We start from the raw sequence: 25,631 nt of genomic DNA, 5'->3' as shown, positions 1-25,631 counted from the left end.
TCGCAGTCTCCCAATCTTAATTGATTGAACTGCGCTGCAATCTTCGTACAGCCCGTAGAGCTCAGCATTATATCTTCTCCTCCAATTGGTGCCGTCCCTGATCAGTCCATATATACTGCGGAGAATTTTTCTTTTAAAAATGTTCAGGGCTCGTTCATTTCGCAGAGTTAATATCCAGGTTTCCGATGCGTAGGTGAGCACTAGCTTTACAAATGTCTTGTAAAGAGTGCTTTTAGTGCGGCGAGATAGTATGCGGGACTTAAAATGTCTTAACATGCAAAAGTAGCAAAGTAGCGTAACAATAATTATAAAATACTTAACAGATAAAACTGGAAAACAGCAAAATTTGTCCAACAATACTGTTTTTCCCATGATGCCAATGAGCCCATTTTGAATGTGCTTTTTGAGATAGTGGTTCTGAAAACCTTTATCAGAAGTATGTTGAAGATGTTTAGTCGGATTCCATTGTACCTGCATTTTAAATGTTTTACAATCAAATATTTGACAAAAATTAAAAACAAACTTTTCTCATGTGTTTCAATATTTATGTTTTTTTTTTTTTTTTGATGTCAATTACTGTAAGGGCGGGCACTGTTTTTTGAGAAATAGAATCGGTTTCTATTAGATTATTCTAATTAATGTAGTAGGTAATCATTTTCATCTGGCGTCTGATGTGATCAGAAACAATATCATTATAATTTAATTCTTTCCATTTCTTCACAGGACATTATGACAAATGTGTGACAGCATTGAGAGAAAAGCATAAGGATGATATGATAACAGTTACCAACACGATCTTCTCGCATAGTCAAGTGGCGAAGAAGAATCTGCTCGTAAGCTCGAATCGCATTCATTTTACATCTGAAAATTTTTATGCATGTGAATACATGAAAATATGACAATATAATGATTATTTAATTTTTTTAGGTTACTATGCTCATAGACCACCTGTGGTCGAACGAGCCAGGCCTGACTGATGAATTAGCAACAACATTAAGTGAATTGACTTCCCTCAACAGAGCTGAACATTCCAGGGTTGCTCTCAGAGCCAGACAGGTAATCTACATACCTACTTACTTACCTGTCAAGCTAATGATGAATATATATGAAATAATGATCTTTAACAAACTTTGTGAACAACTGTGAAAACACATAATTTGGAAAAGCCTTAGAAAATCCTAGGAAAATTACAAAGATGGTAGCCAACTCATGACAGAATTTTAAGTTTCAGATAACGTGGTTATTATCTGTAAGGATGAGTGACAAGATTTATTTTACGACTTTTCAAATAGGATTTTCAATATTAAAAATATTGTATTTAATTGTCAGGTTCTGATAGCTGCCCACCAGCCAGCTTATGAGCTGCGTCATAACCAAATGGAGTCAATCTTCCTATCGGCGGTGGACATGTACGGGCACGATTTCCATCCTGAGAACCTGCAGAAACTCATTCTCTCCGAGACCTCCATATTTGATATTCTCCACGATTTCTTCTATCACACTAATAAAGCGGTAAGCGAGAATATTTATTCAATTAGGCATTTGGAATAATCTCTTGATCAATTTCATCATCATTGGGCGACCCTCGTAGTCCATGTAATGGCAACACCTCTCAAACAGAATTATATATCATTAATGACTGCCCAATACTATAAAAAGAGTGAAGTACTGTTGGAGCTCTGTGCAGACAACGCAACTATGAAATTTACCTCCAAATCCTCACGGAATACTAAAAATCAAAATAACACAGAAACACCCATAGTGTGGCCATAAATAAATTTAAGAAACAAAAATGGAGGAACATAACTTCATCTCAAACATGTAATGTATAAATCTAGCAGTGTATATTACTTTCGACTCATTCTGGTTTATGTTTATTGATATCTATATCTAATGCAACCAAATATTGTTCTCCTTCCGTGCTTTGTGCCATTATCAAAGTTCATACCAGAGTTTACAATCCCATACAGTAATTTCATTCCCACCGTTACGGGATTAATTTTTTTTTAAACTTGGGGTTAGAGAAAAACTTATGTTGTGTTTGTATGTTCCTAGGTTTGCAACGCTGCCCTAGAGGTGTACGTGAGGAGAGCATATACATCTTACGACTTAACATGCCTGCAACATCTTGAACTAAGCGGGGAAAAAAGCGTAGTCCACTTCCAGTTCCTACTACCCAGTTCACATCCAAACAGGTAAATTATTTCACTAATATTAATTTAAAAATGCTTACTTAAAAAATTACAAGTCAATTGTAAACTCCAATGGAAAATTTTTTCATGTATTATATTCTATTATAGAATGTTAAGTGAACTTTAAATTAAATATATCACATAAAAAATAATTTGGAAAAGTGCTATAGCCAACAGATATAGTATGAAATGAAATATGACTAATGAAGAAGTTAAAAATAATACTCGTTTATATTATAAAAGTGTTTTATGTTGTCACTAATTATTGATATGCCCATGATGGCTGAGCGGTTTCGCGTTAAGCATATAATCCCGGGTCTGGCAAATTTATACAATGTTTGTTTTAAATGGATGTTTGGATCCAAAGTATGGACCTAATAGGTTGAGCAAGTGGGTAACATTCATTTCTTGTAAAAACAGAAATCTGTTAATATAACCTCCACTCTGTCAAGGCCTATATGATCTTCTTACGATGGAACATGGTAAAAAAAACTATAATAGGCACTATAATGATACAAATATCTCTTCCTCAAAGTAAATGATTAAAATTTCTTATTATATCAATGTCGTTTCCCATTGTCAGGATTCCGCCGAATCAATCAGAGATGGAGCTTTCCCTGCCGTCAGATGAGCACAACACATTCCTAGGAGAGGCGAAGACTCATGTCCGAACAGGCTGCATGGCCGCCTTCCACTCCTTCAGAGAGTTCCAGCAGTATGCGGAGGAGATACTGGATCTCCTCGAGGATTTTGCTAGCCCCGCTTATATCAATACAAAGGTTTGCGTCTTGAAGTATTACAAATTTTTTGTATTACAACCAGAATTTTTGGGTATCCAATTAAATTAGTAAAAAAACTTTTATCAAAGTCGATACGATATGTATACTGTGTGTGAACGAAAAGGGGAGATCAGATGATCACTACATACTCTTCAGTAGAGCCAAAAGAAGAATAAGTTTCATACATTTTTGTGCGGGAATTACTATGGTTCTTTGTGAAATTTACTAATTTGGCGGCGTTGATTCGTCTCGATCCTTTTCTTCTTTATGCATATGCGTTATCAAATTTAAAAGACTTATGTGTCTTTTCCTTTTGCATATTATTTATTAATTACTTAATATTTTTTTGGAATAACCGGTTAGTGCGTATTCAGAAATGGCGCTCGTAGTCCAGTGCGTAAGGCGCTGGCCTTTCATCTTGGGGCTCATGGCCTGTTGTAGTGTTAAAAAGAATATATATAATTTTCTTATCTAAATTAATTACAAACTTAAGGGTTCTGGTTATGGTTTGGGACTGTCGAAATTCAGAGTCAAAGGTTCCGGTTCAGAAATAATTAGAGGGTTCTTGGGGTTCCCGGGTTCGGTTCTGGATCCACTTCCAGCTCTGATTACTTCACAGCTGTAAAAAAATATTATAATTTAGCTCCTGTTTTGAGATTTTGTTTTATTCATTTGCAGTAAGTGTAATTAAATCTAGTGCTAACTCTTTATGCGAAAGGAAGAAGGCGTTAAGTCTTAAAACGCTACTTTTCATGACAGCCAAAAGAAGATTAATTCTTTGACCATTTTGTATGGAAACTCCAATGTTTCTGTATGGTATTTAGTAATTCAAAGGTGTTGATTTGACTTATCTTTTTTCTCATTTGCGCATATGTTTATTACAGTTCATTTGCCATCTTTAACTCATTTTTCGATTTTCAATACTTATCGCCCTCTTCCTTTCGCCCACAGAATTATACCAAAGGAAAGTCTTTCAAAGTTAGCTGTATAGTAAAATGTACATATTTAATAACGATAATACATATACATAATACAGAATTTACTAAGGAGAAATTTATTTCCAGGATCTGCAAGCTCTACAAGATGGTGTATCAGAAAGTCGAGACAGTACGAGCATTAACGTCAGTATGTCAGCTGACTATGGAAGACAGATTATTACCAACGAAATTGACTCAGAGGTAAGAAGTCAATTATGAACTATTTTCTTGACATTGCTGTGCAGATACTTTATTTTGTGAAGTCTAGTTAGACAGACAAGTTGTACGCAAATTAGTTGTCTAAAAAGTTACAGATATCTGGATGTGCAGTCAATAATAATTGAGTGTATGTTTCAGCCGAGGGAGCCAATCCACATACTGTGCGTGGCGGTGCGGGATCAGGGCGACATGGACGATGCAGACATGAGTGTTCTTTTTGGAGAGTTCTGCCTGCTGCATCAGGAGGAACTCTTCAGAAGGGGAATCAGAAGGATCACCTTTGCGGCGCTTAAAAAGTTTGTATTTCAGATTTATTGTATAGGCTGATGTAAAAAAAGACACCTTGACATGTCATTTTTCTATGTGTATCCAAAGCTTGTACCTAATAAGATGAATGAATGACTAACAACTGTTAAGAAACTTCCTCAGTAGACATGATTGTATGGCTAAGACCGAATTGTATGGCTAAAGAAAATTATAAATTAATGGCATATTAAAACAGATGTAAACGTACATTTAAAATATTGTTTGCTGAGTTGATATCAGTAAAAATGGTCTGTTGCATTTCGTTAATTTCTTCTCTAACACTACATCCCGGAGTGGACCATTAAACATGAGGCGCTTTGTCGTTGCTTGTCCATCCATACGTATCACGTGGCCAGTCTGGTAAATCCGATGATATCAGATATAATAAGCTATAATACCATCTATGGTTTTCAGGCGACAATTCCCCAAGTTTTTCACGTACCGAGCGCGCGACATGTACCTTGAGGACAGGATATACCGACATTTGGAACCGGCATGCGCTTTCCAACTGGAACTTGGCAGAATGAGGACTTATGATCTGGAAGCACTTCCTACATCCAACCAAAAAATGCATTTATACTTGGGAAGAGCGAAGGTAATTACTTTTAATCTCTAATCTGTCCACTTTGTTGCCATCATCAGTCTGCTGTATCCAATCCACCAATGAATGAAAGTGTCTTCTCTTGGTTCTATCTTATTTTCTTCTTTATTTATGCAAATGCCGTCATACAGTGGTACACAAGGGGCACTAAATGATTACAGGGACTCCCTAAAAAACGCTGGATAGACGAACTCATAAAGTTCAGTAGAGGCATCGAAAAACTAGGGACCGGGAAGGGTGGAGGGAGCAGTGGATCGATCCCGGCTGATGATGATTATGATGATGAATTCATGAATCCATTTTATTACAATTATTTACAATTTATTTATGTTAAATTTTATTTAATCCTTTCCACGCGGATGCACACCTGTTGTGCCCTCATTAATTGGTCATTCGATATAATTAGCATGTTATTTAAATGTGTTAATTAAATAGTAATTAAATGCTGCGCGGTCAACAAGCTAATAGGCGGAATTTTACTAATTGGACTTTTATTACTTACCTAAAGGTGTTTTGATGGTAATAATATTTTTTTTTATTCATTTATTCATTAATAGGTTGCGAAGGGCCAGGAAGTGACAGACTATAGATTCTTCATCCGTTCCATCATCAGACATTCCGACCTTATCACGAAGGAGGCATCTTTCGAGTATCTGCAGAACGAAGGAGAAAGGTTTGTCAAAAATAATATCAAATTTGTTCCCTGGTGTTAACTACTCCATATTTGTGGTCTTGAATGGTGCCATGCACAAATTAAAGCTGAAATTAGAAGGCATGGAAATAATATCCCCATAGTTTTTCTTTTTAACAACATAATGTGGATTGGTTTAGTCTTACCAACCAATTTTTCAGATTCACTTTCATATATATATACGTTCCATCCGGTAAAAATGGTTTTAACCAACGTGTATGATAAATCATTAAAACATTAAAATGTTTCCAGGGTTCTCTTGGAAGCTATGGACGAATTGGAGGTAGCTTTCTCTCACCCGCACTCAAAGCGGACCGACTGCAATCACATCTTCCTCAATTTTGGACCGACAGTAATCATGGATCCTTTAAAGGTATGCTGTAATTATTTCAGAGACATATCTATATTACTTCATAGACTAATCAAAGTAATCCTGTATAATATATTATATTGTTTGTTAAATCAATTTTTTTTTTACAGATTGAAGAATCTGTAACGAGTATGGTGATGCGATACGGTCCCCGCCTTTGGAAGTTGAGAGTTCTCCAAGCAGAGTTGAGGATGACTATCCGCCTGTCTCCATCTGCGCCTACGCAGAATGTCAGGTTGTGTCTCGCCAACGACTCCGGTTACTTCCTGGACATCTGCCTCTATACGGAATACACTGATCCCGCCACTGGAGATGTAAGGATAATGAATAAAATATATGGTATTTTGAGCGTAAAATAAAGTATAAACTTGGCTGAATACTATGTCAGAGCTTTTCAACCTTTATTGGGTTACGGCTCACTTTTAATTATTATTTTTATTAAAATTTGATAATCCTTTCAGTTGTTTAGCAGTAAAGGTCTTGATGATGATGAATTTTTTTTCACAGATACTATTCCAAGCGTACGGGCCTAAACAGGGACCGATGCATGGTCTACCAATCTCTACACCTTATGTCACCAAGGACTTCCTGCAGCAGAAGAGATTTACGGTTAGAACGTTAAATGAATTATTTTCTTATTTATGCTTGATCCAGTTATCTGAATTTACTATGGAGTGTGCATTTTCTGTAGGCTTTGTGAATTGAGATATTTTTAACTAATTTCAGTAATTTATCATTTCTGCTCCAGTAACGGGAGCATTTTGAATCCTGTATGTGAGATGTTTTAATGGGTGTGTTTAACATTTATTCAACATCTACAGAAGAACCCCGATTTACCGTTCTCGCATAAATCGTTTTTCCGCATGGATCGTTCATTTTTGAAAGTTCCGCCAAACACCAATAAGAACAATGTTAAATAATCCTGCTTTAACCGTTCCCCGATTTATCGTTTTCCTCTATCTATCATCTAAATATCTTGGTCCCGTCACAAATATTATCCCGATTGACCGGTTTTGTTGAATATTTTTCATTTCGCTTTCGTAGAATTGTTTATGATACATACAGACTTTTCAGTCGCGTCGCTTTGTTTGCACAGGTTGGTCGGCGCTCAGGCTTGCGTCGCATCTTGTATCACGAATTTTTATAAGTCGCAACTAAAATGCCCCCCATGAAGAAAACTAGAACTCTAGCTAAGAAACTGAAAATAATTCAATATGTCAAAAAAAATCCAGGAGAAAAACGAGTTGTTTAAAAAAAAATTATATATCCCGTGTTTATCGTTTCCCGCATTTATCGTTTTTGTGTAAGCGTCCCTTAAAAACCGTAGAATTGGGGATTTCACTGTATTTAAAAAGTAGCATTTGAAGATTTGGTGGAGACATCGATTCACAAAGCTCAAAAGTAGAAATCTTTGAAGCTTGATTTAATTTAATGTTGTAATAGATTATGCCCCATTTAATTGATTCGATATTGAAATTGCAGGCTCAGCAATCGGGGACAACGTACGCGTATGACATACCATCGATGTTCCGGCAGATGGTTGAGAGAACATGGCGGGAGTACATAGCGGAGAGGCAGGGCGGAGATACGGTCATCATCATGCCCGACCAGCTCATCGACATTGTGGAATTGGTCATGGAGAGTGACGGGAATATGGTGGAGCAGAAGAGACTTCCCGGGCAAAATAATGTGAGGATAACTGATTAGATGCATATGTACATTTCTTACATATCTAAGAGTGTCAATGATGATTTTATTAGATAGTTTGCATTGAGAATATAATAATCGCTTAATTAAATTTGTTTTCGTTTTTGTAGATTGGTATGGTAGCTTGGGTGCTGACACTCTTCACTCCGGAGTATCCTGCGGGACGTGAGGTGGTGCTGATCGCAAACGACTTGACTCATCTGATGGGATCTTTCAGTCCCCGGGAGGACATGCTCTTCTTCAAGGCGTCAGAATTGGCCAGACAACGAAAAATACCCAGGGTAATTGTTTAAAATTAATGTTTGAATTTCATACTATTCAGAGTTTTCATTCTGCGTTAGTTGTAGCAATACGATTTCACTTTTGTACTTTTGTTTAGAATACCTAATCTGAATGTGAATTTTTTGTTGCTTAAGAATGTTGACTGCGTTGGTTTATAAACATATCTATCAAGACTTTGCCGTAATATAAATGGACGGGGCAGTTCGACTCTGAAATCTGAGTGAAGCATGGGTTGATTGTTATATGTCAAAATCCAATAATCTATGGCACCAAGCCATTCATCATTCGCTCGAATGGTGTCATCATAGCAATTATTGTTTTTACAACATATAATACGCATTCTATAAACAATAATTTTTATTTCTTCAGTTGTACCTGTCAGTGAACAGCGGTGCCCGAATCGGTCTGGCTGAAGAAGTAAAGCAGCTGTTCCGAGTAGCGTGGGAGGACTCCGCGTATCCCGACAAAGGATTCCGTTACCTTTACTTGTCGGCTGAGGACTACACCAAGCTTGCGCCACTCAACTCCGTCCGTGCTGTTCTCATTGATGACGAAGGAGAGGCCAGATACAGGATCACCGATATTATAGGTAAGTTTTTACTATACATTTAGATGTTTTATGGGGTTCTAAAGAACATTATTTTTATGTTTGTTTATTATATCAAAATATCATTTATTTTGTCACTTTTCAAATGTCTAATATACAATCTAAATTTAAAGAAAATTGTGTCTGTGTGAAACACATACAAGTGAAACTTTATAATAAACTAGATTGTTACTACAGCCATAGTTTTGCTATTAAATTATTTTCAAACAAATATAATACAATTTTATATTGCCATCTGTTAAGGTGACGCATCAGTGAAACGCCAAATAATGTTCAACTGTACGCGCGACGAAAATTTGTACTTGCTTCGCATTCATTGAGAAAACGTGGAGTCGGACGCACGTCACTTTGCTGCGTGATGGCGACGGGCCAATTAATTCTAAAATCGTGTAAAGATGACTAAAAACTTTACCCATTTACTTTAAAAAGCAAACATGTCAATGAATATATTATTATTGATACTAATAGAATAATAAACAGAACATAAAATGGACGTATGTTGGATTTATATGAGAAATAATATTTCGTTTGACAGGCGTCATTTTCACCCGCGACCCGCAATCCGCACATCGCCTAGCAACGATCTTTTTAGACCGTGCCTCAACTAATGCATGGCCTTAATACTAACCCAAACCAGTATTTTGAAAGCTTGATAATTAATTTTTTGGTTTGTGTCCACAGTAATAGTTTTCTTCTATAGCGATGAAGGAAAATCATATTCTCTTCACCCTTTTACACTCCATTTAGAAAAGTGCTGCCGCATCAGTGTAATAGTGTGTCTGTGTCCACATTTTGTTTGGTCATAATTTAGTGTCCGTTCCTACATTTTCATTGATTGATATTCTCTTAAAATGCATCATGGATGGTTTGTCTTCATGTCAGTTTTAATTGTCAATAATATTTTGCACTTACCAGTTCGAGATGGTTCAGTTGAAAGTTTGATAAAATAAATATGTTTTTCTTTAGGCAAGGAGGACGGACTCGGTGTGGAGAATCTCAGTTATGCAGGGATGATAGCTGGAGAAACTGCTCAGGCCTACGAAGAGATTGTAACCATCTCCATGGTGTCTTGCAGGGCCATCGGTATCGGATCCTATCTCGTCAGGTACGAATTTATTTTACACATTGTTAGTCATAATGACATCTAGATCAAAATATCGCTTGGTGAATGCCTCACCATGCTGATTTCATTTCTTTCATTCCCGTACTTTGTGTTGCCACATACTTAACTTTATTCAACTATATTATTGATTATCAGAAGATTGTTTAATATAATCAATGAAAATTTATTAAAAACTCATGCGTGGTAAATTTTGTTGATAACATGGCAAATCTTCCTTCTTTGTTAGGACTTAACCTGGCACTCGCGGCCTATTGTAGTATGACGAATTCACTCTCCGCGGTGACGGTTTTTGTTTAATTTAACTTCTGTGTTTCATAATAAAAATGGCAATAAAAAATGAGTTTTATGGCTCTTTAGGCGCCTAGACATGTTCAGATTATTTTACAACATTAAAAAACCGTAATAAATCAGTCATAATGTCAAAAATATACGAAGAAATTAATTCTATACAAAGACTCACCATTTATAAGATTTCCGCCATTTTGTTTTATGTATATGGAGCACTGCAAGGCTTGCATTTTGTTATTCGTCACGCTCGTGCTTGACGTGAGTATAGAAACACTTCACAAATGGTAATAAAATCACACATAATGTTTTTTCCCTGAGTAGGGTCGTAAAAATAGCACAATAATTTTAGACTAAACAAACTTTTAGGCAGACACTTAAACAGCTATTAAATATTATTACTGAGTTACATATTTATTTTTACTTTACACATTTAAAATTGTTTTGAAGAGTGGTAGATTTTATAACACGGACTGAGACATAAAGCCACATTGCAAATACAACACATATATCTAGATAGAGATGTTTTTTTTTTATTAATTTTTGAATTTCCGCACACATGACAGCGTCTTCTGGGCTTTTTATTATTTGCCGTGGGCGGAATGTGTTGCGGCAAATGATCTGTTAAAGTTCTAGGCAACAACCTCAATGGATTTTCACTAGTCGATGGTCTGGGTTGTGGAGTTTTCGTGATTTTCACAGCGTATTTAGCAACTAATTGTTTTATCACGACTAACTGAAATTCTCCTAAAGTTTTTTTACTACCAGTAACAGATTTATACATATAGAACGCATTTAATAAATAGAGGTCAATCATGTGAAATGCTACTTTTTTGTACCATTTCACAGATTTCCTCATGCACGACAAGCTGCTGAGCATCATGTCGGCCTTGTCGACAGTCCCCATATTTTTATTATAATCTAAGATGCACTTTGGCTTCATAATGGGTTCTCCGGTTCTAAAATTAGTTTTACCGGTTGGACCGAAAGAGTCATCGTGCATGGTTGTAAGCATGTGGACATCTCTTCTGTCACACCATTTGAGAGCCAACAATGGGCTGTTTGACTTTACCTCTGTCTCCCCCTTTTTCAGCTTTTTGAAGCATGGCATTTCTTTGCGATTCTTACGTACAGTCCCACAAGCATTGGTTTTATTTTCATGGAGGTGTTTGAATAACTGTGGACCGGTGTACCAGTTATCGCACCACAACGAATGCCCTTTGCCCAGATACTCGGTCAGCAGCGTTGTCACAACAGCTCCGGAAATTCCAAAGTTTTGGCTATCCACTATGTCTGTCCCGTCACCACAATAAATAATAAAATCTAAAATATAACCCGTCATAACGTCACACAGCATGAACATTTTGATACCGAAACGATGACGCTTCGATGGAATGAATTGTTTAAAAATAAGTCTCCCTTTAAAAACAATAATGCTCTCATCGATACAGAGATTTTGATGCGGAATCATCGTGTCTTTGAAAATTTTGCGTGTATGCTCTAAAAGTAACCTAATTTTATTTAGTCTATCTGAGGTAACACTTGTTGGATCGGAAAAATGGAGCATTTGGAGCAATAACTCATATCGGTCTCTAGGCATCGTCTGACCGAAAATGGGTGCACTTAAAAAACAATCCGTACTCCAGTGTTCTTCTAGTGACAAATGTTTGTTTCGTGTCATGAGCATTGACACCGCAAAAAATGCATATAATTCTGATACAGTTGTATCGATCCAATTATGAGAACGTGATTTTGGTCCAAGTTCTTGAGTGTTATACTGGTAGTGGAAAAAAATGTTTGTTTGTTGGACTACCTTCAACATTATATCACGGTTTAAAAAATGTTCAAAAAAAAGACACTCAGGCGAAGTCTCAGTCAAATCGCTGTTTGCTATGCCGGATTGAAAATCATCAAACTCATATACGATCGGAACATGGGGTCCGGATGTCCATGTTCTCAAGTGTTCAATTGGCTCTTCTGATATATCTACATCACTGAGGTCAGATGGTTCCAATTCTTCTTCAGACATTTCGTAATCGGAGTCCAATTCCTCACTTAAACCAGCCATATTGAAGTTTGAAAAAAGTTCTCAACCAAACACTCACACGATAACAAAGGTAAAATAGTCCAAAAAAATATAGTCAAAACACTTTTTAACAGTTTAATACACATGAATGGTATAGTTAAAAACACATAAACAATAACACAGACAAAATATTATAATAAAATTCACACAATACAATAGATCGCGTAAAATACGTAATATTTTGTACGGAAAAACGACAAGAGCGATTCCTTGCACAGTCCTCTCACAACAGTGATATTACGCATACTGCGCAAACGCAGTAAAGTGGCACGATGTTTCAAACCAAAATTAAATGAGCGTAGATTGACGGCCTGTCGAAGGCATGTCAAACATCTTAGTTTTAGTATTGTAACACAATTTATTTGACAATGTTACATATATGTCACCGTTGGTAATGAAATAAGGCAAATTATGGTAGAGATTTCAAAATCATGCGTCATGTATATTCTACATAATCGACCGGCGCATTTTTGCGTACAACATTGGCGACAGAAGCGCTGTAGCCCCGTAGTTTTGCGAAATTTCGCGTACTACTCTCGTGACAGAAGCGGGCGCCGGGTTAATGACTGAATTGTTTCTCAGATGATTTGATATCAATAAAATATGAGTGTTGTCAATCTACTTTCCAAGATAATTTTCCAACATAGAAATTATCACCACACAGCTACAGTAAAACCTCGTTAGTAAGAACACTGATAATTCGAAATTCTCCGTAATTCGAAATTTTCGTGAAAAAAAAGTCCCTTGAACATTATTTTCATATAAAACCATACCTTTAATTCGAATTTCGTAATTCAAAATGATTTTAGAGTCCCTGGCATATAAAAATATTCAATAAAGCATAATAAAGTACACTATTTCATGAGACTAGTCATTGAAAATTGTGACAGACTTTTCTTAAAACATCAAAAATTACTTATTTTATGATGGTAATAAAAATAATCCTGACATTTTATGACCCAATTCGGTAGGCACATCTATGATCAGAAACGAAATTAATGAAAATCAAAAAAAAAATTATATTTTTCCCCCAGACAGTTCGTAATTCGTAATTCGAATTTTTTTTCAATTTTCGGTCCCATGGAATTCGTATTAACGAGGTTTTACTGTATTTGGATTTCTTTGGATTTTTCAGCTACGACTATATTCCACTGGTATTGTAAGTTTTCAATGTTAATGTATTTGTCAAATTTGTTGATCTTATTGAATATTGCCTAACATTCTGAATATTGTGTGCAGGTTAGGTCAGCGCGTGATTCAAATCGAGAACTCTCACATAATCCTGACGGGCTACATGGCGCTGAACAAACTCTTGGGGCGGGAGGTGTATGCTTCGAACAACCAGCTGGGTGGAGTGCAGATCATGCACAACAATGGCATCACGCACAAGACTGAAGCGGCTGACATTGACGGGGTCTACACCATGGTCAAGTGGCTGGCCTATATGCCCAAGGTAATTTATTTCTGTGTTCAAATTACCTCCTTGAGAAGCCATACCATAATATTTCGAGTTGGGATTTTAACATATTTGATTTTATTTATTCCAAATAATTGAATAAGAAAACAAACAAGGGTGTACAATGTAGTAGAAACATAGTTTAACGAAAAGACAATCTGGTCATCCAGTGGTACACAAGAGGTAGAAAATGTTCGAAAGGTAGACTTAACATTCGTTAATCCTGAGATATAAACTTGGTACTTGAGGATGCCAAGATCCACCAACATACAACAATGATAGTGGTGCATGTTAAAAATTTATAATAATTATTCAATTATTAATTGTAGGACAAAATGAGTCCCGTTCCGATAGTACCATCAGCAGATTCGATTGACCGTGATGTGGAATTCACTCCGACCAGAGCTCCGTACGATCCTCGCTGGATGCTGGCAGGACGAGAAGGACCCGGGGGAAGCGCGTGGCAAACCGGATTCTTCGACAAGGGGTCCTGGGATGAGATTATGAGGCCGTGGGCACAGACTGTTGTTACAGGTAATAAATACAATATGCTTTACTACATTATGTACCAGTTTCATATATATTATTATGTATATTGCTTCCATTTATTTTGTTATGAAAGTTTTTTAATGTAATACCAATTAATATTTTATTTAAATATTTGATTCCAGGCCGCGCCAGGTTAGGTGGTATTCCTGTGGGGGTAATAGCCGTTGAAACGAGAACAGTGGAAGTCACTCTGCCGGCTGACCCTGCAAATCCTGATTCTGAAGCCAAAACCTTATCGCAAGCTGGACAGGTAATTAATAAGCATCTTATTGTATCATGTTGATTATGTAGTACAGAATCCTCACACTGGTGTATACATAATCGATCTTGCGTGTTGCTTATTCACATTATTATCATGATAAAGTATATGTAATTTTAATACAATAAAGTTGTATTCATCTCCCGATAACATGGTAAATCTTTACTGTAAATCATTTTGTGTAGGTCTGGTTCCCGGACTCAGCTTACAAGACTGCCCAAGCAATAAATGATTTCTCAAGAGAAGATCTTCCGATCATCATCTTTGCCAACTGGAGAGGATTCAGTGGAGGAATGAAAGGTAACATTAATTTTGTTTTGACAAAGTTGCCATATTTTGTTTAAGCCTCGCAATGTCTTGGACATGTTTATATCATATGTCATTGTTTCGAGATTCAAGACATAGATTCCTTGGCAGTAACATGGCATTGAAATTTGTTTCTTTTGCAGACATGTACGAGCAGGTGATGAAGTTTGGTGCGGAGATAGTGTTTGCTCTGCGACGGGTGTCCAACCCTGTTTTGGTGTACATCCCGCCAGGAGGGGAGCTACGAGGGGGAGCATGGGCTGTCGTCGACCCTACCATCAATCCCCGATACATGGAGATGTTTGCTGACCCAGAATCAAGGTATAGATTGCATATTTACTAATTGACAACGCGTATTATCTATTTTGTGTGGTAAATAAGTGTTTTGGTGTAATGAACTTAGTGAGTATGTATAAGGAAGTAATTTTTATTACATCTACTTTTACTACATATCTTGTCAACAATAGGAATTTGTACGTCTTCAATCCCATCGTTGGCAGTGTTTATTGAGAATCACTGAATGATTATTATTATTTGATAGCAATTCATTGAGTCTTTTCAATATACCACTGTATTGGCTTTGGGGATTACCTTGAGTAAGCCCCGCTTCCAGCAATCGGGGAACGTGCCGCTCCGAATGCAGTCACTGAAGAGGGCTGTAATTTCTGGCGCAGCGATGGCCCATGTGCGTTTGACAAGTAAATTGTCAATGCAGTCCGGGCCTGGGGCCTTGCCAGCAATCAACGTACTTATGATGCAATTGATCTCCTGTTCAGAGGGCAACGATGAATGGTCAGTGTCGATAGGCAGATAAGCCTCAAAGTGGGCCATCCTCATGGCGTCATCGTCCTTGGATTCATCATCCAGGGGGATGAGAGCCTCGAGTAGGACCGCAGCCGTTTCAGCCTCAGTACTGGTGTATCCGCCACCCAGTTTCTCGATACCGCACAAGATGCTCGTCGGTCTGAGTCCCAGTCTCAGTGCACGGTATGAAGGACCCCAAGAGTCCGAACCCCCCTCGATGGTGACGAAGTTCCTCCAGTAGTCCTTCTTGGCTTGAGTGATCGCTTTCTTGTAACTGTATCGGGCGGATTTAGCCATGGATGCAAGGAGATCAATAGAGGCAGGTGGTTGCTTGCGCAGGCGTGCACGTTGATGAGCCTTGCATGCTTTTGTGCGCCTTGCTTGCGTGAAAAGGTCACACAGGTTCGAAACATGCTGCGTCCACCACGGCGACTGGCTGGGTGGCTTGGGCTTGCAGCGTCCGAGTGAAGCTTCGGCTAATCCAGTGATGTCTGCAGTCAGTCGTGAGGCGGCCGAGTGCAGGTCCGGAAAACGGGGTCTCGATGTCCTGTCAAGCTTTATGGAAAGCACCTCTTCAAACTTTTCCCAGTTCCCATCGTGCGTTCTGTAACGCGTGGGCGGGGGCGGGGATACGTCAGAGACGCCATCGCGCGAGGAGTCAGCGGTCAGCTCAAAAGTGATCAACCGGTGATCACTCATGGAAGCGCTCTCATGGACCCTCCAGCCGCTGATACGTCTCGCAACGGACTCAGTGGCCAGGGTGATGTCGATGTGGGTGCTTCCGGAGTTTGCGTGTGACACAAAAGTCGGCATGCTGTTTGGGTTGTTGAGGACGACCAGGTTGTGCTGGTGCATCAGCTCCTCGATGACATCCGCGTCGCACAGGGGGATATCCACGGGCACCCAGAGGGGGGATTGCGAGTTGGCATCCCCACAGTGGAATTTTGCCAAATTGTTCACTAATGTCATTATTACGTGTCAATTAAAATAATCATTGTGTTTTAGGGGTGGTGTCTTGGAAGCTGAAGGTCTGGTAGAAGTCAAATACAAAGAGAAGGACTTGCTGAAGACGATGCATAGACTGGATGAAGTTCTCCTAGAGCTTAATCCTAAAGTTGTGTCCATCAAGGAGAAAATTGCCCAGTTCCCCACCAAAGAAAACGGTTACAAAGATGAGACACCGCCCAGTACCGATGAGAGGACGCAAGGTAAGGATAATATTTTAATTTATCTAAATAGTAATTATTCACAAAAAAGTAGACTATGAAAATGGGGTTGGATTTGTTACCACGTGAGAGATCAGGGTACAGGAGTGCGGCATGATGTTGGATGATGGGCTGGCACTGGCCTCAAGATGAACGATGGCTCCTGAAGACAGTGATCGTATGTCACTATTTGACGATGTGCACTATAAATGACGATATGCCTCGGTCAGGTGGTTTTGACTTGCATAGTATGAAGTCAAAGAGGATGATGGACACAACCCTGTCTGACTCCGCTCACGACTCCGAATTATTCCAACTCCCCGGTACCCGGCGCGACGCTCCGAAACCAATGGTTATGCTGAACCGCACGGCCATAGCCATACATTTTAAAAATAATATATTATAAGTTATGAGAATTATATCGTGAATGATTTTTTTTTCCCGGTTCGGTTCCGGTTTTCGTTCTGACAAAAATAATGGTTTTTCCGGTTTTCGGTACAGTTCTTGCTCAAAGCCCTGAGAAAATGTCTTTTATTATTTATTATTATATTATAGTATTTATTATTTTTATTAATTTGATCTAGTACGTTTTACTTCTTGGTGGAAAGATGCGATACATAATTTAAAGAAAAATTATAATAATAAATTGTGATGTAATTTTTTTCAACATTACTCAGTGGTGGTGTGCGTTATTTTTTTTTGTTTTAGTGAAGAACCACTTTCCATTTATTCCTCGGCTCTGTATTTTTAATACATCATCTTATTTTTCTTACAGATAACAAATTATCAGAGCTTCAAATGGAATTGGCGACTGTTGAAAAAGAAATTTCCGAAAGAGAAAAGTATCTCATGCCGATTTATCATCAGGTAAATAAAATTTGGTCGGATTCATAATAATTTGATGTTTTACATATTTTGTCTCACTTTAATTAACACAGTCACTGCTAACCTTTTAATTACCAAATTTTAATAACACGTTAATTATATCTAATGGCCAACGACTCCAAACGCGCCAGTCGCGGTGTTAGCACTACATGAGTCTTAACAATTATTAATTATGTATGCTTGTGGTTGTGGCACACAATGTAGATTACGCTATTTTAGTAATCATTATTGATAATGTGTTCTGTTTCAGGCCGCTGTCCAATTTGCTGAACTCCATGATACTCCTGAAAGGATGCTTGAAAAGGGAGCTATTTCTGTAAGTTTCTTCTTCTACTTATTTCATTGTATTGTAATCTCATCGGAAGATAAAGTAAATGTCCAGATAAAAGTCCCTTTGATCAATTGAGATAATTTACTTACACTTTAGAATAAATAACCTCTTTTATCTTTTGGTGGCGTCTTCTATCGAACATTGGCAATCGAATCCCATTCTGGGCCAGTCTTATCAGATTTCCCGTGCCTTGGACATTGAAGCACTTACGGAGATTGAGTAGCCAAGAGAAATTCTTTCTGATATAAAACAAAACATATAATAAATTAAACATTTATTAAGTACTCCACGATGGCCGCGTGGCTTAAGCGTTGGCCTTTCGAATCCTGGGTCTGGCAAGAACGCATATTGTTTTTCAATTTGTGTATGGACCTAATAGGTTGAGCAAGTGGCTGACATCCATTTCTCGTAAAAACAAAATCTGTTAATAAAAACCTCCACTCTGATCTTATTAGCATCGGAAATGGTTTAAAAAAAAAGTACTATAATATATACATACGTATATAATAATATTATATAGGTAGCTAATATAATATGAAAAACGCACTCCGACTAAAAACAGTCAATCTTTCCTTGCATTATGAGCAGGACTAAAATCATACTTCTCATTTTAGAGATTATGATGTAAGTATGCAGCTTTTTTGTGCTTGATAGTAGCAATTTATTCTCTTGGCTTCTTATTGGCTTGTCTTTAATCCTTCTCATTAGTAATGTGGCCATCCCAGAAAATCTTCATTGTACGCTGATATAGCCATATTTCAAAAGCGTAATATTACATAATTATTTAAAATTTCGATAACTATTTCGGTTATTAATTTTTAATTATAATGGGATTGTGTCTAATTGCGTGTTGATTATTTGACGAGTGCAGGAGATCATTCCATGGCGCAAGTCACGCAGCATCCTGCATTGGCGGCTGCGTAGACTCCTGCTGCAGCAGAGGGCAGAGAACAAAGTGACAGCATCGCGACCTGACCTGGCCGAGGGACACACGCCCGTCATGCTCAGGCGGTGGTTCGTCGAGGATAAGGGAACGACAGAGGTGTGCTATCATTCTATCACTGAGTTGTCTATTAAGTTCGTATTATTGTATTATAATATTCCTGTATCGATTAACAATAAACAAATTCATATTTTTTTTACCAGGCTTACCAATGGGAGAATTCAAACCGGGCAGTCTGCGAGTGGCTGGAGGCTCAGATGTCTGACCCTAAGTCCGTGATGCACCAGAACATCACCGCTGTTAACAAGGATGCTCAGATCAGCCGAATCAAGGAAAGTTTAGAGGTGAGAAGACATGTTGGCATGCTGTCATCGACACATTTCCTTTGTAAAATAACTACAAAATTGTTAGCTTTAGTTAGTGACCGTATTAATATTACTTTGATACAAAAGGCTCTGTCTTCTTAGAATTGTAGCGCCTGTACACGTGCAGGGAATTACTGTCAGCAATAGTGCTTATTTTAAACTATTATGACAATAACTGTTTACACGTAAAAGTGCTGACTGTCCCCAATCGCATTCTTCAATAGTAAGCGAGGTGCGATGTTATCATTTCTGGTACTATTTGACAGGACGTATTGAAAATAGGTTAATGTCAAAATGAGTAGTTGGTTTTTTTACCGGCAGGTTCGCCATTATCGTTCTACTGCGCACTCTTCTTACTGGTCATTAAAAATCAGCACAATTCAGAACTTTCCAAACTTGTTTGATTCATGCACGCAATCTTGCCAACTGCAGGATAATACATGCTTCCCCATACATTTTCTTACTGTGCACAGTAAGTCTATGCATGTGTAAACGGGGTATAAGGCTTCTATTTTTGCCCGCAACTGTTTAGAACCACAAGTATGTCAACCAAACACAATTTTGGATTCACTAACTCATTTGATAATGTAAATTATTATGATGTTTATTCTGCCCAGTTCGCCGAATCCGTATTGTTTAAAATTTAAGTGATAAAATTTGAAGATGATGAGTGAACATGAGTAACCAATGAGATTTGAAATTGTGTCGCTGCCACTGTCAGTTTTGACTTGGCGTGAAGGTTAGCCGCACAATAGTAATATAAAATCTCATTGGCTGCACACCACCTCCCACAAATATGCTGACCAATGAACAGCCAGGAATGATTAACATCAAAATCATTTTTAAATGTCAAAAACCATGCACACGTCAAATCTAGCGATTTTAGTTAAAAGTGTATCCTATATGACATATCAATCACGTTATTTCGAAATGATTGGGTAAATGATGAATCGTCACATGACTTCTCAGTTTCAAATTGAATTGTAATTTGAATTAAATTGATAAGTTCACAGATTCAGCAGAACATGTGCAGATATTTATAGAATATTTAGATGCGCAATCATAAATATGCCAAACGCGTATGTCATTTGCAGGGAACACAGAAATAATGAGAAGTGTGTAACCGTCTAGATGTGGTAGTAACAAAGCTTAAATCTTGGGTGTAGGGAAATATGGGATAAACGTAGACACGTGTTAAAGAATATGTTATTTTCAATAGTTACGTCAAAAGTTTGTCATGTAACTGAAACGCGTACCTTTTCAATATGGTATTATTTTAGGACATTCTGAAGGCTTTCAAAGGCATTCTGAAACAATCTAAGCATTTTATTGTCTGACCGTCATTAAATATACCATTAACAAAATCCGGCTTCAAAATCTTAGTCTATGGAGACTAACTTTGCATTTCTATCTTATAATCTGTTCTGTGGTTATTCGTATCGAAAAGTAAAAACAAAAATAACGGTTAAAGCAAGCAGTCGTGTTTAAATTTCAATCCGACAACTTGACAACATTTAAAGTTTGCTTTAGCTACCAAATCTACCGCACTAAAATGTTCCAAAAATGCCATCAAATGTTTTGATACTAAATTGTTATAAGGCTCACTTTTGTTATAGTCAAAGTGTTTGGTTGAATATGCCTTGTTTAAATTGCATAATATGTTGTTTCAGATATGTCCGGAAGTGGCGATGGATGCCGTATCGGAGCTGTGCCGGAGGCTGACGGCTTCGCAGCGCGCCGAAGTCATCAAGACACTCACGCAGCTGGAGCTAGGCGCCGACCATGCTCACCAGAATCAGCAACAGCAATAAAAATAGCCTGCACACTCCGCCAGATAGTTTTATCATGCATACACTTTTGTGCACAATTAACCTACCAGACAGCATAACGTAATGTACAAAAACTTATAAATTCCAGTGTGTGTATTTAGCAAATCATTTACTAAGCCAGTCGTACAACGTTTTGTTTTGTTAATGTCCAACATGAAACGGGCGCTTAGGTGGTGAAATGTCCTACTCCACATACATTTAAAAATAGAAATAAATGATTTTATTTATCTAAAAGATTCTCAAGACAAATATTATTATTTATGCAGCTATTCTGTAAAACATCTTAAAATGCCCATATTTACAAATGAAAACATTATTTATATATACTTTATGAGAGAAAAATCAAGTTTCAACTTTCTATAAATCAAAACACATCAAATTAATCAAATTCCTCTGCATAACTTGTTTATTAATATTTGATTGCATATGTACACTACATGTCTGGCATTTTGTTTGCTGCCGTTTTGTGGTTGACATTATTTTACCAAAGATACAATAGTCCGTCCAAACACACTCTTATCAGTTGAATTTTAAATATTCAACTCAATTTTAACCAAAATGAGGGTCGACACTTTTTTGTTCCAGGCTCTTCAAATGTGGAATAGGTTAGTTCACCACGAAGGCCATAAAATGTTGGATTGTTTTATAGATTGGCTAGACCCCTTGATGATTTCATAATATGACCGGAATCGTTTCTTGTAAATAATCCTTATTAAACGAACGAATAATCATTTATGCATACATATTTTAAACGTGACTTAACCTCTATGCAAATATTTTCATTGTTGTACTGTACGATAAACACAATGTGGAAAACTAATCACCATTTAGGCGGAGCGTATGGATCTCCACACATTATTTTAACCGACTATTATGAGGAATGGTTGTTTACCATTCATTCAATTTTGCCATTGGGTAAACACACATTGGACATGTATCATGTGTATTTGAACCAGATGGAGGCTTTGAACACGCCACTCACATATTGAAAGGTGACCGTTCAATCCACTACTCTACTGCTAGTGAATATTATGTATAGTTAAAAATTATCTCAATCTAAAACCAATCACTTGATTGAATTGAATACTCCATAATATATTAATAAGCAATCGTGAATGAATTTTTAATATTTTATTACAATATATGTATTTTCAATTACATATATAACTGTATAAGTATTTCGCAACAAATATGTGAGGCTTCTATTTCAATAAATTGATGGTCCACAATTTAACATTATTTGTGTAACAACCTTTTTTGTGTTTCAAGAGTGTCAATGATTGATTTTAACGTTAATTTCTTTTTCCAGTATAGTTTATTTTCAAATTATGTAGAACAATCAATATTCACACTTTTGATTGCAATAAATTTAAGCAAAATAAAATTAGACATATCAATCATCATTTTTTCTTCTATTTTTAAAGGATTTTGGAAGTAATAAATCCATTACATATTGTGTGATATTACATAATATAGAGTATGTTCATATTTTTTGTCAGAATTTGGCCATACATGGACTTAACAAGTTATAGAAATAGACGCCTCACATACTTGTTGATATTTTCAATATGCATCGGTCCATGTATAGTAAGCCAATATAAAAAGGCTAATCGTGTCAAAATAATGTTACCATTATAAATTCAACAGATCTAAGACGCAAACTCATAGGAAGCAGCGTGGCAAGGTTAGCCTTGCAAGAGGTTTACGAGGCGTAAGCTGAGCAAATTGCCTTGTAATACATCTCGCGACCTCCGCACCTTGCCATGCCGCTTCTTGTAGGCTTTGGACACGTGAAATTCATGAAACAATGGCCTGTATCGTTTTTAATTGTGAAACGAATGTAGTTAAACAGTAACCATCCTGATTAAGAATAAAATTAGTTATTATGTATTGGTGTTCACAAATACTTAGTTTAACATCTGCCATAGATATTACCTGCCAATTATCTATTAAATTATAAATGATATTATCAAATTTGGAAAATGATTGATTTTTATGATATTGTCAAAAAGATTTTTGACATTATTAAAAAGATATTCCCTTGTGAACATAAATATTTATATAATATTATTGTGTAAGTATAATTTTATGTGAACATCATTTGTTTTTTTTGAAAAATGAAAAATAAATCATAACCTCAGGAAGGTGATAGATTTTATTATTTTTGTAATGATCAAATTCTTTGAGAATGTGAAATATTCAACGAATACATAATAATAAGAACAAAGGCATGAAAAAATTGAATGTATTTTTGAACATATTATAAATATTATTATATGTAGAAGAAATGAAAACTGAATGATAATTTTGATGACTTGATGTAACACGATGTTATTTAGGTTTGATACGTTTTTTTATGGAATCTTAATTGAAACACATACTCATATATATATGTAGTGTATCTACTTGATAGTTTGTCAGTGAATTTATTAAGTCAGACTGACTTGTATATCGGCACCCTGGTAGCGAACTGACCTATACTATGCATATTTAAAAAATGTTTTTATTTGATGAAACAATTTTAAGAAAACCATATTTTGATGCTTTTTTATTGTTTTTCTTTCTCTTATAGAAACAAGTCTGGTCGTTTTACGGTAAGGATGATTTACGATTTTACATGAAGTTACAAAAGTACGTCAGGGGTCCCAATTTCACTTATTTTTACCGACAATCTTCAATCTGACTTATTACACACAATAATTATGCATTGTTACTTTAATGGATAATAATCAATAAAATATAATTCGTCACAAACTTTACTTGATTAACATAAATCTAGGCTATAATTATTATTTAAAATAAAAATGGAAAATCGTGATTTGTCTAATTGGGAACAATTAAATGATGTTCAACTAAATGAAATAATATTGTAAAAAATTTATTGTATTTATTTAATGCATTTATGGTATTAAAGTTATCTAATATTTTCAAACACAAAATTAATACAGTTCCCATTGATTTCTGACTTACCTAGTTTTATCATTTTGTAGAGAAGGAAATGTAGAATCATATTCAATAGCTATCTCAAAAACAGTGAAAATCAAGTTATCTAGTTGTAGTATTGAGGTGATGAATTGTAATTGCATTATTTGTAAAATTTTACCGGTGAGGGGTATGGGATTTTCTTATTTTATCTTACAAAGAGGGAGGGGGGTGGGGAATCAAAATGTGTCAAATTAATATTTTTATAACTAATCTTATATTGAACTTTTAATTTTGTCACTTCTTTAAAACCGAGAAAGATAAACTGCAATTGTAAATTTTAAAATAATAAATAAGCATCAAATATAAGTTGTTTTAATTGACTAAAAGAAACGGTGGTGCGGGGCGTTACATCAAGCCATTAATTTTAGTAAAAAAAAAATATATGAAATAAAATTGTGATATTTGTTGAAAAGTGTATAAAGAGTTTGCGGTAGCGGGGAAGGGTGCGTAACAAAGAAAAGTGAGAGAATGTGCCGATTGTTGGAATTTTAGACAAATAAAACGAACTTTAAGTAATATAATATATATTTATTATTATCACTATGATTATTATCATGGGCGTATACTACTGAAATATGGGCTTTCCATGTAATTACTTCATTCATATTGCGATCTTCTTTGTCAAACTTGTAAATCCCATTTTAGTTGGAAAATTAGATTTTTATTGAATACACTAGTATTATCGAATATCTCGTACCACTGAGTGTAAGATGCTTGCACCCATACAAAGTGTAATTATTATCTATCGTAAATCTTATTCATTTAACAAAAAAAAAATTGCAAAAGGAGAGTTTTTTTTATTAAAATTTCGAAATTCTATATAAAAAGAAAATTTAGACGGTTTTTACTATCTCTTAAAAATTAAGTTATTTTGGATTTACGAGGTTTATAATAATAGAACAACTGAGTTGCTTTTTATTGACATTTTTCAAAAATGGAAACTGCAGTTTTTTTTCTATTGCCATATATATTATGATACCTTTTGTCTTTGTAGCATTACCGCAGGACGAAGGCGTATCAAATTATATGACTGCACAATGTGCACAAGGGCGTGGAGTGTCACACTCTTGTGAGGACATACCTATTGCATGAAACAGTATTTCGTCTTCTATATTTGAGAGTGTCAAACAAACTTACATAAAGCTTTTGTATACATACAATAAAGTTCCATTGGTGATTTACAAACATGAAAAAATGTTACATATCACTTTGTAACATTGAAGCAATGAATATTTCTGTTTGCAGGCAGAAAAGGGAGATAAGTCTTATAAATTGAAAAATTATATGAATATCCCAAATTAACCATTATGCATAAATATGCATTAACGATAAATTACTAAATTCTCATACAAAACTTCATTTTATTTTGGCTCCTGAAAAGTCACAATTTTAAATTTATCTCCCTTTCTTTTCAGATTTATTCTATAAATAGTACATGCCCACGATAATAATATTATATTTCTATATAACCAAAGGGTGCTAGGATGGT

General features: G+C 36.1%; 1 protein-coding gene across 8 annotated transcripts in view; it reads left to right on the top strand.

The window, feature by feature from the left end:
* Nucleotides 1–22,532, top strand: part of ACC (acetyl-CoA carboxylase) — a 150,980-nt gene extending 128,448 nt beyond the window's left edge. For all 8 annotated transcript variants that reach the window (XM_085956808.1, XM_085956807.1, XM_085956809.1 and 5 more), the window contains 27 exons: nucleotides 724–833; nucleotides 928–1,056; nucleotides 1,330–1,512; nucleotides 2,056–2,195; nucleotides 2,776–2,971; nucleotides 4,036–4,149; nucleotides 4,306–4,463; nucleotides 4,888–5,068; nucleotides 5,632–5,747; nucleotides 6,018–6,138; nucleotides 6,246–6,449; nucleotides 6,643–6,744; nucleotides 7,618–7,824; nucleotides 7,953–8,123; nucleotides 8,494–8,713; nucleotides 9,698–9,836; nucleotides 13,465–13,678; nucleotides 14,011–14,215; nucleotides 14,353–14,480; nucleotides 14,675–14,789; nucleotides 14,939–15,116; nucleotides 16,605–16,807; nucleotides 17,580–17,671; nucleotides 17,940–18,005; nucleotides 18,892–19,062; nucleotides 19,167–19,307; nucleotides 20,999–22,532. In XM_085956808.1, the coding sequence (XP_085812934.1) occupies nucleotides 724–833; nucleotides 928–1,056; nucleotides 1,330–1,512; nucleotides 2,056–2,195; nucleotides 2,776–2,971; nucleotides 4,036–4,149; nucleotides 4,306–4,463; nucleotides 4,888–5,068; nucleotides 5,632–5,747; nucleotides 6,018–6,138; nucleotides 6,246–6,449; nucleotides 6,643–6,744; nucleotides 7,618–7,824; nucleotides 7,953–8,123; nucleotides 8,494–8,713; nucleotides 9,698–9,836; nucleotides 13,465–13,678; nucleotides 14,011–14,215; nucleotides 14,353–14,480; nucleotides 14,675–14,789; nucleotides 14,939–15,116; nucleotides 16,605–16,807; nucleotides 17,580–17,671; nucleotides 17,940–18,005; nucleotides 18,892–19,062; nucleotides 19,167–19,307; nucleotides 20,999–21,139 (4,145 nt within the window). In that variant the 3' untranslated portion in view covers nucleotides 21,140–22,532. The remainder of the gene's footprint in view (nucleotides 1–723; nucleotides 834–927; nucleotides 1,057–1,329; nucleotides 1,513–2,055; nucleotides 2,196–2,775; nucleotides 2,972–4,035; nucleotides 4,150–4,305; nucleotides 4,464–4,887; nucleotides 5,069–5,631; nucleotides 5,748–6,017; nucleotides 6,139–6,245; nucleotides 6,450–6,642; nucleotides 6,745–7,617; nucleotides 7,825–7,952; nucleotides 8,124–8,493; nucleotides 8,714–9,697; nucleotides 9,837–13,464; nucleotides 13,679–14,010; nucleotides 14,216–14,352; nucleotides 14,481–14,674; nucleotides 14,790–14,938; nucleotides 15,117–16,604; nucleotides 16,808–17,579; nucleotides 17,672–17,939; nucleotides 18,006–18,891; nucleotides 19,063–19,166; nucleotides 19,308–20,998) is intronic.
* The last annotated feature ends 3,099 nt before the right edge of the window (nucleotides 22,533–25,631 follow it).

The sequence above is a fragment of the Rhyacophila brunnea genome, unplaced genomic scaffold (genome assembly GCF_057557595.1).
Source record: "Rhyacophila brunnea isolate RB1 unplaced genomic scaffold, BYU_Rbru_1.0 scaffold_6, whole genome shotgun sequence".
In the NCBI taxonomy this organism is placed as follows: Eukaryota; Metazoa; Arthropoda; class Insecta; order Trichoptera; family Rhyacophilidae; genus Rhyacophila; species Rhyacophila brunnea.
The sequence above is the reverse complement of the archived record's forward strand: the minus strand, read 5'-3'. Positions and strand labels throughout refer to the sequence as shown.